The 13927-nt window shown below is 35.2% G+C and overlaps 1 protein-coding gene across 1 annotated transcript in view; it reads right to left on the reverse strand.

Moving 5' to 3' along the window:
- The window catches only part of NIPBL (Nipped-B homolog (Drosophila)), a 101508-nt gene extending 88335 nt beyond the window's left edge, over positions 1-13173 (reverse strand). Inside the window, 6 exon segments of the mRNA XM_009894678.1 lie at positions 121-281; positions 1331-1482; positions 3123-3222; positions 8823-8953; positions 10102-10267; positions 13028-13173. Of these exon segments, the coding sequence (XP_009892980.1) occupies positions 121-281; positions 1331-1482; positions 3123-3222; positions 8823-8953; positions 10102-10267; positions 13028-13091 (774 nt within the window). The 5' untranslated portion in view covers positions 13092-13173.
- Between the last annotated feature and the right edge of the window lie 754 nt (positions 13174-13927).

Genomic DNA, 13927 nt, shown 5'->3' on the forward strand with positions numbered 1-13927 from the left:
ACACCATGGTAAAATATCTGACTTCTAAGGCAGCTAAACACATACTTGCTTTATCACAGTAAATATTTGCTTTATCATAATACACTGACTTATCATAATAGACTGATTTAGGTAACATACATCACTACTTAGCCTGTGCACCATCTGTAGGTAGTCTTCATTTGAGCCATGTCTAGAATTATCAGCATGATGATTAGCTGAGTTTCCAGACAACTGACTTGAAACTTTATTTTCATGGAGATTCCTCATCCCAGCTGTGACAATGGGACTGGATACTGAAGCTGAAATACGAAAAATATAAGTAATTATACAGATATATTCACACACTCGTTAAATCTTAAAAAGTTTCAGAGAAAACACCATAATAGTAGAAATTGATGAGTTGGACGCAACAGTCCAGAATCTGAACAAGAATCCAACTTTTTGATTGAATCCTTTTGCCACAAATACCTTGAATAAAATTAGGTATCCAAGATTTTAATTTTCAAGAGGGTTTAAAACCTAAATTCCATGTATGGATTAGCCAAGCTTCCCTCCACATCTACCCTAATTCAGTCAGTATCATATTCTTACTGGCTATAGAAAACCTTGTGTTCTTCTACATAATTTGTATTCACAATCTTTAGTAATTTCCAAGGTATTCCTGAGACATACAACGTTACATACAGAACAGCTATATATATATTTTAAGCATAATGCTAAACTTTAAGAATAAATGGTTTAAAAGAATCCAATGACAATTCTACTTACCATCAAAAAAATGCCTAGTTACTTTAACAGTGTTCATGTTGTTCAAGATTGTTTTTAGAAAGGGGAAGAACAAAGAAATCCATTCATTCTGAAGGTCATCTTTGCCAGTTACTGCATACCTTGAGCGTAATTCTAGCCAACTTAGAATTAATCTAGTCGACACTACAAAGGTTTGGTAAGGCTAAATAAGCTGGCAGCAAAACTTCCGTTACATTGGCAAAAACAAGGGTTTTGTTAGTACAGATAAATGATGGCTACAGCTAACAAATATGGTTTTGGTTTGTTTTGATTTTTTTCTATTGTCATGTATACATGACAACTATGCAAAACTGGTGTACACAGGTGAGCTATGCAACATGAGCATGTGTTTTACCTTTTCTTCTTCCCTTTTATTTTTTTTTAAATAAAGTATATGCTACCACTCTGTACAGTCAAGAAAGCAAAGCTTAAACATACCTTCCAACTCAAAGATTTGCATTAAGCATGTGACTCCTTCAAAGAGATTAGAAAGCCATGAAACATGCGCATGAAGGTAAAGCTGACACGAGACAGGAGAATAAAACAAACATCACAGATTTACCTTGCTGCATCTGAGGATGTGGTGTATAACTTGGAGGATGTGAATATGGCATGTATCCTGCAGGGCTTTGAGGAGCATATGGACTAGGCACTGGACTGTTCTGTTGTGCCAAAAATCTGTTACCAGAGCTTGTCTGTGGTGGCACAAACCGGCTGAAAATAAAATTAAAAAAAAGTTTTTAGAAGTTGGAAAAGCAAATTTAGACAAATTTATTATTTCTTTTGGAACACTATACATTCAGAACATCACAACTTCTTTAAGATACAAAATTCCAGCACAATCAAGAATCTCCCTCAAAAGCAGTATTTTAAGCTATTGATACCTTACCAACTTCAACTATTACTTAAGAGTCACAACTTAAGTACTGCATTAGTAGAAGTAAAGAACAGAATAAAAAGCATTCATAAGACCTCCCCCTAGGGAAAGGAAACAATGACACAAATATGTACTGAAACAAGATCTGCAATTTCCAAAAGTTAGCCCTAGAAGGTTGAATGAAAGTGACAGCTAAATTTTAATGAAAAACTGTGTCACTAGGATTAATAAGGAGCCATCTACTCTAAATATGATTTTTTCAGTAAGATTTCAAAGATCTTAATCTAACAGAACTATTCTGCCAAGATACAGGAGTGTGATAGGCAGTTAGGTAGTACCTGACCCAAGTCCACTGAATACAACTTAATTTTTTTCACTGGCTTTATCTTAGACTGATCCTACAGATAGGAAACCATAAAAATAATATAGGCTTGTGACAATAATATAAGTACATTATAACTTACATTCCTATATGAGCTTTTCAAAATGAAAATAAACCAAATAAATACTTCAGAAAGTACATTACACGCTTTCACAACCCCGAGTTGTAGATAGCAACTCTATGAAGGTAAACTTCTATAGAAAGAAATAGGAAAGTATTTAACACAAGGATTTTGCAAGGATTTCAAGAAGACTTTGTGAATATTACAACAAATATTACAATTTAAAAAACCTTCTTCAATATTCCTTTTAGATATAAAAGTTAAAAAGTGTACTGTTTTTTGTACAGATACAGAGCATTTAATTTGCCAAAACAATTACAGCAACTTCAAGCGAAATGTGAAATGAGTTTATTTTAATAATGATACCTAATAACTAAAACCGAAATCTGTTAAAGCCTAGTAACTGGGTTGAAACTACATGTAGAACTCTTTCCTCTAGTCCAGAGTACTTTATTATATTAATAAAGGCCTGGATTATAGGTACATGCTACTTGCCGACATTCAAAGTTTGAAAAAGAACCAGAAAGTTGATGAGGAAGCTGCTGGAAGACTGGCCAAACTACTGGGCCTATCCTCCTCTGAGTGGTTTTTTGTGTGACTGTTGCAACAGTACTCCATGCTTTTGTAAGCCTTCTTTCCCATCCTCCTGTCACAACAGTACTGTTATACATGCTGGAACACACTAGCCTCTTCTCTGCTATCCTCCTTCCACCAGTCTAAGCCTCTGTCACAGGCAGAAAACAGCCGGAGGAGTGGCAGAAGGCAGGGGGACTCCTTAAGCAGGAAAGTTGGCCAAAATTACGGGAGGGAGAGAGAGCAGAGAATCATGTCTAATCCTTACAATACAAGGATTAACTCACTGAGAGAAACATGTTTCTTTGCCAGCTAAAGAAACTCACCCTGCTGTCAGACAAATGCAAATTTGCCTTGACACTGATCACCTTCCAGTCTTATACTTGCAATAAGAATTGCCTGCGCTGTAGGAAGAATTTGCAGTTTGCTCCCCTCCCACCCCATTTAAAAGAAAGCATTACCTGGAAGGGCTATGTGAGATAGTGGTTTGTTGATAATTGGAAGATGCAGGACTACCACGCATGGAATTCTGAGAAATATTAAACTGTGACATCATCATCCCTATTAAAAAGAAGATAGCAGCATTACTTTACACACATTTCTTTTTTAATCAGTGAAGTCTCCCATTTCAGAAATTATTATATACAAAGAGATTATAAACTTTATGTACATCAACATCTAACCACAACTGTTAGAAAACATTAGAAATGATTGATTCCATGGAAGCTGTCCACATTACATCATAACATAAAAAAAGTGTTCCCTAAAGCAGCGTTAATTCAGTTATAAATATTAACAGCAGTTCCTTCCTCTGTTCCTTAGAGCTTCCCAAGCCAAAACCTACTAATAAAGAGAAACATTTTATAACAGGACATATATTCCACACTGCAGGCTGGTGTGTACAATACTCATTCTGTCAATGAGCAAAAGATTCAGAAACTTCACAAGTCAAAAGAACACAGAAAGCTTATCTCCCATTTTTAGAGCAAGTACAGCAAACATTCACCTCAGACTGAGTGCTGCAAGATATTCTCACCCTTCCCATAATGCCTTAGTTGCGTTAGGGACAAAAGCTTTCTATTCCACCTCCACTATGCTTATAAAGAATGTTATAAAAGAAGCCGCTGAAATATTTCAATTGCAAAGCAGAACCAGTATCCCAAATATAGGGTCCCCCAGCCTGTAGATGCTCACAGTCATGCTTTGGAAATTCAAAAGTTGTACTAGCTGGCAAGCCACAAATACCAATGTGCTTGAAACTAACTAATTTAAGAGGTATTTGGACAATGCCCTTAATATTTACTTGAACTTTCAATCAGCCCTTAAGTGGTCAGGTAGTTGGACTAAACGATGGTTGCAGATCTCTTCCAAATGAAAATTCTATTCTATTCTGCTCTACCTCACATCATTATTAGGGAAAATTTAAAAGACTCTTTTTTTCCCTCTTTTATACTGATACAGGTATAAAGAATTCCCTAACAACAGCATGACACTGGAAGTTGAAGTGATGCAGAAACACGAAAACTTAAATTGATTTTAAGTTATTTTAATGACAGAATTTAACATCTTGCCGCTAAAACAGTGTCAGAATTCACGTGCACACTTCAGCTTGGAAAGCCTCAGAAAATGCTCCACAACTGTGGATAAAAGCACACGAGTAGTACAAATGTTTCAAACCAAAGGTTAGACAGAAGGTTGACAGAAGTCCCTGTTCCAGAGAGTTTGAGAGCTGTCAATCCTTCAGTTGTTGCCACCAATTTCAATTACTGCAATATTCACACAAGCAAAACTAAGTTTCAGAAATCCTCCCTGTCACCCTCTTCTCTTCCCCTCTCCTTAGCAGAGAAGAGATGTGATAATCCCCCAGGAATGCAGCCGGTTCCTACCTTCCGGTAGGTGTGAAGTGCTGCATTCCAAGTATATTAGCATACGAAAGCTAGCCCAGAGCAGGAGTGAAAGTCCCATGTTGTGCTGAAAAAAAAAATAATCAGAGACCTCCATACTTCAATACAGAGGACACTTCATTGTCCCGAATAACAGAAGGGGACTCTCTAACTCCTGCAAAATTTGTTTAAATGGACACTGGTTGCCTTGCACAGAGGCAAGTGAGGAGGAATCTCCAGGGGTTTTGTGTTGGAGGCAGCGCGGGGCAGCGTGCCCTCTGCCTGCCCACCACATACTGCCACTCTCAATGCAGCTCGGTACAATATTTTTTAATCAAAGTACTAACCCTTAAGACTCATGTACAGAAAGCTGACAGAATGCTCCTGTACGAGCATGAATTATACAGACGGAGTTTCATTTTATGCTTAACGTACAGACTGCAGTTTTAAAATACTTTAAAAATATATCTGTTTATTTTCTCCTCCCCAAATTTAAAACATGTTTTTAACCACAGTTTTTGGTTTAAAGGAATGACAAAAAATACACAAATGAATCCATTTTTAATGTTATTTAAAAAAAACCTTAAAATTTATTCTATGAGGAACAGCTCTCACTTCATCTCCATTGGGGATAGAGGACGGGAAGTGGGAGGCACAATCTAGGTAACTTATAAGAAAAAAACAAACAAAAACAAAACAAAACCCAACAACCAATCACCATCAACAAAAAAGTGTCTCCAAAGTTTCCTGACAGATAACAAGTATGTATGATAATGATGTATTTAGAAAGAAGTAAAAATAAGCCCCAAACATTTAGTTTAAAAAGAAGTTGAAATCAGACTGTGGCCATTAGTATTAAGATATCTTCTTGTACATTTTTTACATTGTTGTCATATCACTAAGCAGCAGATTTACAGCTCCACTGTGCATTTCTATACCTTAAATATTTTTTAAGGATTTCTTTTATATCCAACCTTAATTTTGAACATTGGTAATGTTCAGGTTTCAGAAAACATCTTCCTAGTAATAACATCACTACAGTTAGTTTCCTTAACACGTACTCCCAGTCTTGACTATAAAGTTTTTACTTGGAAAGAAGTGATATGCATAAATCCAATTTCGCATTCCTACTAAATGCCAAAGAAAGCACTATGGAAAAACACAGCTCAAGGTCACAGAAAGTCTTGCATGATTAAACTGTATTACAATATCATGCATGCTTAAGCTAGTACTGCTCACCAACAGATGCCTTTTCAGTTAAATATACACTCTTATTGAAAATATACATCTGCAAAGTCTTCCCCTTTTACCAGCACATGTGCACTTGAATTCTTGTATAAATGAAAAAAAATATCCAAGTAATTGATGTTTATGGAAAGATGCATAAGATTTTAATCCCCAAAATTCACAAATTCTGATAAATAGCTTAAAGTGAAAATGAAGTTCTTTCTGAACCCTAAGCAATGCTATGAGTATTAACCTATTGCAATATACTATTTTAGCTCATCTTCCAACACATATCTGCTGAAAGACAAAGGTAAAGTGTTGAGAGGGAAAAGAGAAAAAATATTACAAAAACTTTAATTAATTAATAATTTTAAATAAATAATTATAAAGAAATCCACTTCACTGATACACTATAAGATGCAAGACAGATATAGCTGTAAGATGGCACCCAGAACTTTCTATGTCATCCAATAAAAAAAGGCGAAAGTAAAATTAACATTTTGCCCTTGTACAAAGTTAAGGCCTGACAACACATGGTGATGTGACAGTCTGTTCAGTCAACTTGATAATAGAAAACAGTCTGAAAAAACTAACTAAAAATCTAATCTAAAAATCTAACCTGTATAAAGACTGTTTTGACAACTGGACTCTTATCAAAAGAGAGGGAATATTGCTGCTACATTACCTGAAACAAAATATGCCAGCAACGGTGCGGGGGGGGGAAGGTGGGGTGCTCACTCAGGACACAAGGCGAAAGAAGTGTCCACATAATACATCCTTCTTGCACTATTTGTTCATCATAACTAAAAACAATTCTTACTCTAACCTTAGTGTTGAACTACAGATCAATATGAACTTGGGGAAAAAACTCAGCACAGAATTCTGCTTATGCAGAATTCACAAGAATTCAAAACATAGTGTTTAGCTTTCTAAGGATGCCTTTGTTTCCTGACAAAATGTACTGAACCAAGAATTTTATTCCATGTTTAATGTAATTCTTTAGCCAGGTCATCTTCCTGTTCTTGCATCAGGACTGAAGGCTCGGAGAATTGGATTTGAGTTCACTCTGTCCATACTAATGCTGGAACTGACATTCAAGGGATCACGGTGCACAGACCCATCCCAGGCTGAGTAAACAGACAGGGGTTCCCACTGCCTTCGTTCCTTCTTAATGGTGGGTATTACAAATACTGGCTCAGAGTACCCAGCGCTGACTTCACCACATGCTGGACTCAAGACAAGCCAGAAGGACAATATTCAGAAGGAAAACAGTAAGGAGAACAGAAGAGATGAATTTGAAAATTAGACTAGAAAAGAGTCTAAGTTTTATTCTTCTACCTGGCAAAACACATTACATAAGATCTCTACCAAACTCTCGATTGTTCTAGAAATCACGACTCTACAGAGGTTACAGTATCTGTTCAGAAAGCTGAAGAAAACACAGCCTTTGCTGTCCCAACACATCAGTATAGCCTCCTTTGGCCTTGGACATCTGAATAGGACATAGTAACAGCTAATAAGGCTATCACAACATGCCAGCATTGAGCTTAAAGATCCACCTAAATCCAGGTAAGAGTGAGGCCTTTTCCCATTGAAAAGAAAGTCATACTTCACCTACCTTTTCCAAGTCCAGGGACTTCTTCCTCTCAAAATACTTTATCTACAGCTTTTAAAAGACATTTAAAGTCTGATCTCTTCTCATTCTCTGAAACTACTTTGTTAACTTTTAGTAACATAACATCAACTATTCTTTTAAGTTTCATGTTTAATTATGTTTTATTTTGTACTAATACCTTCCTTCAAGCATAGGCCAAAGTACATTTACTACAGATAGAGGTGCTTTTATTTCATTAAGGATTATTCTTAACCTATTGAATTAAGCTGCAAAAGTGTTTCTCCTTGTGAAGCACAGAACTGTCAAATATTTAAAAGAAATTAACTAGCTTTGTCTCCTTTCTTTCAAAAGCCTCTACTGGAACAGACAATTTAAAAAATGATGTCTCCCTTTTGCACTGACAAAAAATTATTTTACTCTACAAAAGTGGTGGAAAACTCTAATTCAAGCATATGTTTTTTCCTGGACCACTCTGCAAACTGGCAAGACAATAACAACTCTTCCCACAACTGGAAAAAATCATACTCTGCCACAGTTACTACTAAACGCAGGATCTGGAGACTGTTTTCAGAGATTACATTTCAGGAAATATGTAGCAATGAACTTAAAAATACTTAGCACTGCCTTTCATGTTTTCATTACAGGAAATTTCCGCCTTCTTTCAAGGAGCATTGCATGTTCCGTCCTTAGCAAGTTCTTTTCAAATATTTTATGTCCTTTTACTTACGAGGTTAGGTGAATGAACCTAATAATCTCATTTTATTATTCTTCCCCCACACTACAGTTCCTATCCCCTGTGGACTCCAGTAACTTCTATCTGTATCTCTATAGTGCTAGCAAAGCTTTATCACCACACTGCGGAAACTCTGGAAATCCCCCTACTCATTTCATAGTTTGATATTTAAAGAACATTCTTCAGGCACAAGTCTCCAGATCTACAACTAGAAACTGTCCAATTAATCCTTTGCTTGGTCTCTCTCCTTCTTCATCTTTGTTATCAGCAGTATATCTCACTACTCAGAACTATTAAGAACTACCACTGCAATGATACACTATAATACAGATTTTCAGTAAGATCAAGGCATGTTTTTCCAACTTTAATTATTTACTAAGACAAATACATGAACCTAGCCACAAAGGAATTCAAATAAAATCATTTTAAAATAAAATCCAGCCACTTATCCTAGAGATTAAACTTTGTAGTGAAATTAAACATTTTTTTTTTTACAAAAACACTCAGTAGAGTTTATTTCCAAGCTTATTCTAATACAATCGTTCTTAGAAGATGTCAAGATACCTTGTATTTGATAGTGATATAAAGCTATGTAAGTCATAAATATCACCGTTGTGCTCCATATATATTTGTTGTTAGTATCAGTCCACTAAACTTACAGAACTACATAAAATGCAATCAATAAATAATCAAAAATCCTTACCGCTTTGTACCCCGTATCTGTTTTGCATGCTTTTCTCCCTGAAAACATTAGGATTCCTTGCCAGGATAGCCTGCAGCAAGACTGGTATATCTCCCTCTGGATCATCACTGCCAAGGTTATCTTTCAACTCTCTGGAATTGTGGAAGTAAGCAAATAAAGAGGCAAATGCATTTTCAAATTATAAGAAACTATGAGTCAAGTAAAAAAAAAAAAGGAAGAAAAACAAAAAACCAAAATCAAAATGAAAAAAGACAATTTACTGTTAAAATATAGGAAAAAACAAGTCTGCAAAGCACTGTTCCCTGCCTCTGTAGTTTTTTTTCCCCTCTCTTCTTTAAGGAATAGCAGAAGAGGTATTCCTACTAGTCTTCAAAATTCTTTTCTGTTACCAAGCTCTTACATATACACAGCTGTCAGTTTCAGACTATTACAAGAAGGTTTTTTTGCCCACTTTTATATCATGATCTTCTCCATAAAAGAACATTTTGGTATAACATCAAGAGTGTACTATTGTAGGAGTGAAAATAAGATATGCATGCATGTATGACATTTAGGTTGCAGCCCAATGCTTTGAGAATCTTTTATCTGCAAAACAGAAATCGGCATATCTTTGACATCACAGGATTCCCTCTGAACGATAAAAAAGGGTAATGGATTTTCTATTAATGCATCCTTGCTTTCACTTATTGTTTGCTTTGAGGACTTTTAAAAGCTACCATTTGATCAAAACAATTAATTGGAACATGTAGGAAAAAAATGGGGTTGTCAACATAAGACAATTCAAAGGACAACAGAGAAAAATAAAAAAAAAATTAACAAAAAGAGTATACGTTAGCATACTTGCTCATTCAATTCTTAAAGTATTTAAGTTCAATACCTAATCAGAATTGACCTGGGTCTTACATGGGAGTCTCAAAAATTTTTGTGTAATACTGAGTATAACATTTGTCTACACGCATTATTAACTTAAGTGGAACACAAATGAGTACTGCACAATCAGCACTATGAAGTCTGCACCCCTAATTAGCAAAAATAGAATAAGAAGCAGATCTATAAAATAACCCTCACAGTTATACATAAGGGCTGCCAGACAATTATTAATGTTCTTACTGACTGAAACATTTGACTCATGCATAGCAGTCATCTGCTAAGCAAGCCTAATACAAACCCTGCACGTTCTAATATTCAGATTCTCACAGATTTCCTTCTCAATCCAGTTAATTTTGATTTCAAGGAATAAGGATGGTGATCTGATATAGCTGAAGTTCAAAATACATACATGTGATCTGTTGACACCTGATTGAGACTGTGGACGAGCTGTGAAACCAGATTTTCATCCCTGCAAGCCAGAAGGCAGTTCACCTCTTCAGCTATCCGTCCGTTGAAAAGCAGGCTTTTTGTTGTTGTAGCAGGTAAAGGTGATGGAAGAGGCAGCTGGTTCAAAACTGTTATCAGAAAACAGGAAGGACTTAAGAATCATTTCATGAAATATAAACATACAAATATGGACACTTTTTTACTCCCTCATGTGATTAAGAAAGAAAACTTGACAACTACATTTAAAATACAAGGAAGATTGCTGATTTTTTTTTTCATCATGAACACACACACACACGCCCAGGCTGGACTCTGTTTTAAACAAAGTAATGCAGTCAAGTCCATGAGTCATGTTACTGTATTATTGTAAAGATTTAACTATGCTAAGGCAAGTATTATAAATAAAAACGTATTTTTAAACACTCCAAAATATTATTTAATATTTTATGGCAGTTTTCTCTTGGAGCCAAAAGCTTTGATAAAGGAAAGAAATGTAAAATTTTTGTAGTTGTGTGCAGTACTGTAAGTGCATTGAGCATATACTTTTAAGTTCTCTACTCTGATCTTCATATTTAATTAGTGTTCCCACTTTGTATTGTCAGGGTAGATTGAAAAACAAACAAACCAACCAACCCAACCCACCAAAAAAAACCAACCCAACAACCAATTTAAGCCACTGATTAAGTTATCAGCTTATTCTTCTCTTGTATTTATTTCTATGTAAGTCATCTTCTCAAGAAAAGGCTAGTATCTTTGATTGGTATGGTCACTAAAATGTCAATTCAATCAATATACCTATTCACAAATCTTGGTAAAAAGATTTAATGAAAACACCCATCACAGTATGTCAATCAGATTAGAAATGAGCGCACTATGCTTTCAGAGGGCATTCTTATGTCTACAGATGTAACAAGGAAGTGTACCATATAAGAAGCCTTGAGCAGGTGATTGGCAGAGCTACACAGATAAGACAGTAAGTGAGAAGAGGCCAAAAAGCTAGTTAGATAGAAAAGGTCTCTTTCCTGGGTCCACAGAAACAAGGTGACTCTTAAGTTCAAGTTCCCCAGCTGATTACAGCTCTGAGATAAAGATTTTAACTGAACCATTAGAAATAGCTTAAAAAAAAAAAAAAAAAACAAACAAACTTAAGCGAAATATACTCTTTTGGCTCTTCTATACTTTGAATTTTTTTTATTAAAAAAAAGGGGGGAAGGGGAGGGATTGCAGTATTTTCCTCCCTATATAGTGTAATTGATTACTGTATTTAGAATTAAATTGCAATTCAAATATAAGTACATAATATATTAGAATAGCTAGCTTTAATTACTTGCATCAGATTACCTTGAATGTGCCAGGAACTTGGAAAAATTAGGAAGAGAGCAAAACATATTTATTAAAACCATATAAATTCAGCTAGTTAACTAGCCTACTCTACTGCCTCTAGTCATTATGCCCCTGTGTTTTTAGGGCAACAGGTCTTGCCCATTCCAGTTCCTTCTTTTCACACAGAGAAAAATAAAGTGAAGCAATTACAAGCCTTCCTCTTTCAGCTGCTCCAGAGTTTCTAAACATCAGATAAATACAACAGATAAAGAAGCAAACGCACCTAACGCAAGGGCTAATCCCACCAAAGGTGGTTCAGAAAACTCTTGCACCAGGAGTCTGGCCAGTGACTTCTACCAGTTTTTTTACTTTCTTTAGAACCTTACCTGCAAATACTTAATGCTGGAAAACTCCCCATGGCTCAGAAACTTATTATTTGCATCCTAATTTGCATGTTCACTCTTAGACATACACAATGATACATATATACACATGTAAATACATAAGCAGCATCTTCCAATTTGATATTTCAGAATATCAGAAGGACATGAAGAAGTGGGTTTTTTTCCTCCAATACATCCACTTTTTTTACTGTAGACAATTAAATTCAATTGCCGGGTACATACTTTCAGTGTCTCTTGGAAAGTCTCCAAATTTCAACAGTATGCTCAAGAGAACCGCCTGGGTCACTGTGTCCAATTTTCCTCAGACAAAGTTGTCTGAGCTATAAAATCTTTTTTACATTTTATGAACAAGATGTGCCTTTGTCCCAACTGCTTATTGCAACGGTTGTTCTAGGATCTCATCACAGTAATAATAAATCTCCTCTTAGTTTTCACTACTAAATTTATTTTTAGTGATATTACAACCATTTGGTTTTGTGCCAGTATTATCTTTCAATGTAAATAGTTCTTTTCCTTTCCTTGCATTTTGTCCTCCTGATGTATTTAAAGACAGTACACACACCTTATCTGCTCCTTTTACAGGCTGGACAGCTAAGAAAGAAGACTCAGCTGCTTATTTCCATTCTAGCAGCCACTCGTTGCACCTATTAATTAAAGCAACTTTTTTTGTACCTTGTCCAAAACTAAGGAACTAGGTTTCAAGTATATTCAGCATATTCTACAACTCTCTTTAGATAACTGAGCATCAGTGCAATCCCCTCTCCCACTTTCCAGTGAAAATGATGAGATCTATGTTTTAGAGAAGTATGTTATCATTTATGCATCTGCCTTTATTTGTACCCAGATATGCTACTGAATTCCAAACAAAAAAAAAATCCTGTATTTGGTTCAGTTTTCCTTAAGGGTTTTTTTTAACCTACATTTAATTTCATTTCATGTTTAAATTAGCATGTTTTATTTGAATGGATCTTTAAAATTCAAGCAATGACAAAATCAACATTTTTAATGCCATATATGACTTTGAACAGATTTACCAGTAAGAACTTTTAAAATAGAACTATTTTTAGTATTTTGAAAATGCAGGTATTTACTGAAGAGGTAGAAAATAGCATAGCAAATGCAAAAAAAAAAAAAAAAAAAAAAAAAAAGAAGAGTACTTACGGTCTGTAAGACTAGCAATCCCTGCAAGAGTAGTGATGGGAACATGAGGCATATCCCCATTCATCCTGAAGTTCTGGGATAGTAGTGCCTACACAGATATTTTAGTTCAGGTGCCAGCTATCATTACTTCCCATCTCCCAAGCACTAAAAAAAAAAGAAAACAAAAGAACAAAACCAAATGAAAATTCTCAGTTTACTTTTTTAGAATTTTAAATTCAGTAACATAAATGCAACACAGACTACACCCTCAGCTGCACACTAAGTAGATTTTGGCAAGAGTGGGTAGAACAATGCAGGTTTTAAATATCAAATAGTATTAAGCAATCAAAAGGCAAGCTTCTGGTCTCAGAAGCTGAGTCCTTCCACCAAAAAAAGATGCAAGATAAGGCAATCAAAAGGTTATACAGTACCAACTCAAAAACTGGCAACAAAACATCTGTTATTTCATACTGCAGTGGATAGCGCTTAACGCATAACCAGTTTGATTAGCTGCTATATTCGCTTCCCCGTTTTGCAGAAGGAGATATTTTTCATATAAGGCTAGCAAAAAAAAAAAAAAAGAGTAATTAACAGATGAAAAAAATCAAGGAGTAAACAAAGTGAGAAATACAAAATCTTAGTATATTTTAAAAGTAGCAGCTATTTTTAAATTGATCTGAAAATATCTCTTTAATATTAAACACTGCCTTGTCAAACTACTACCAGAAACTGTATCACCCCCTCCATGAAAAGAAAAGGTTTAGCCACCATTGAACTAGCTCATTTACTTCCTGTAAAACAGCACAGTTTATATTCAACTACTGAAAAAGGAATTTGTTCACCCAGTTTTCACTAACTATAAAGATCCCAATGGTAAAAGTCCACACTGCTTAAAAAAAAAAGTCGTTGCAATAATTTCAA

This window comes from Charadrius vociferus, unplaced genomic scaffold (assembly GCF_000708025.1).
Source record: "Charadrius vociferus isolate BGI_N301 unplaced genomic scaffold, ASM70802v2 scaffold450, whole genome shotgun sequence".
NCBI classification, from domain to species: domain Eukaryota; kingdom Metazoa; phylum Chordata; class Aves; order Charadriiformes; family Charadriidae; genus Charadrius; species Charadrius vociferus.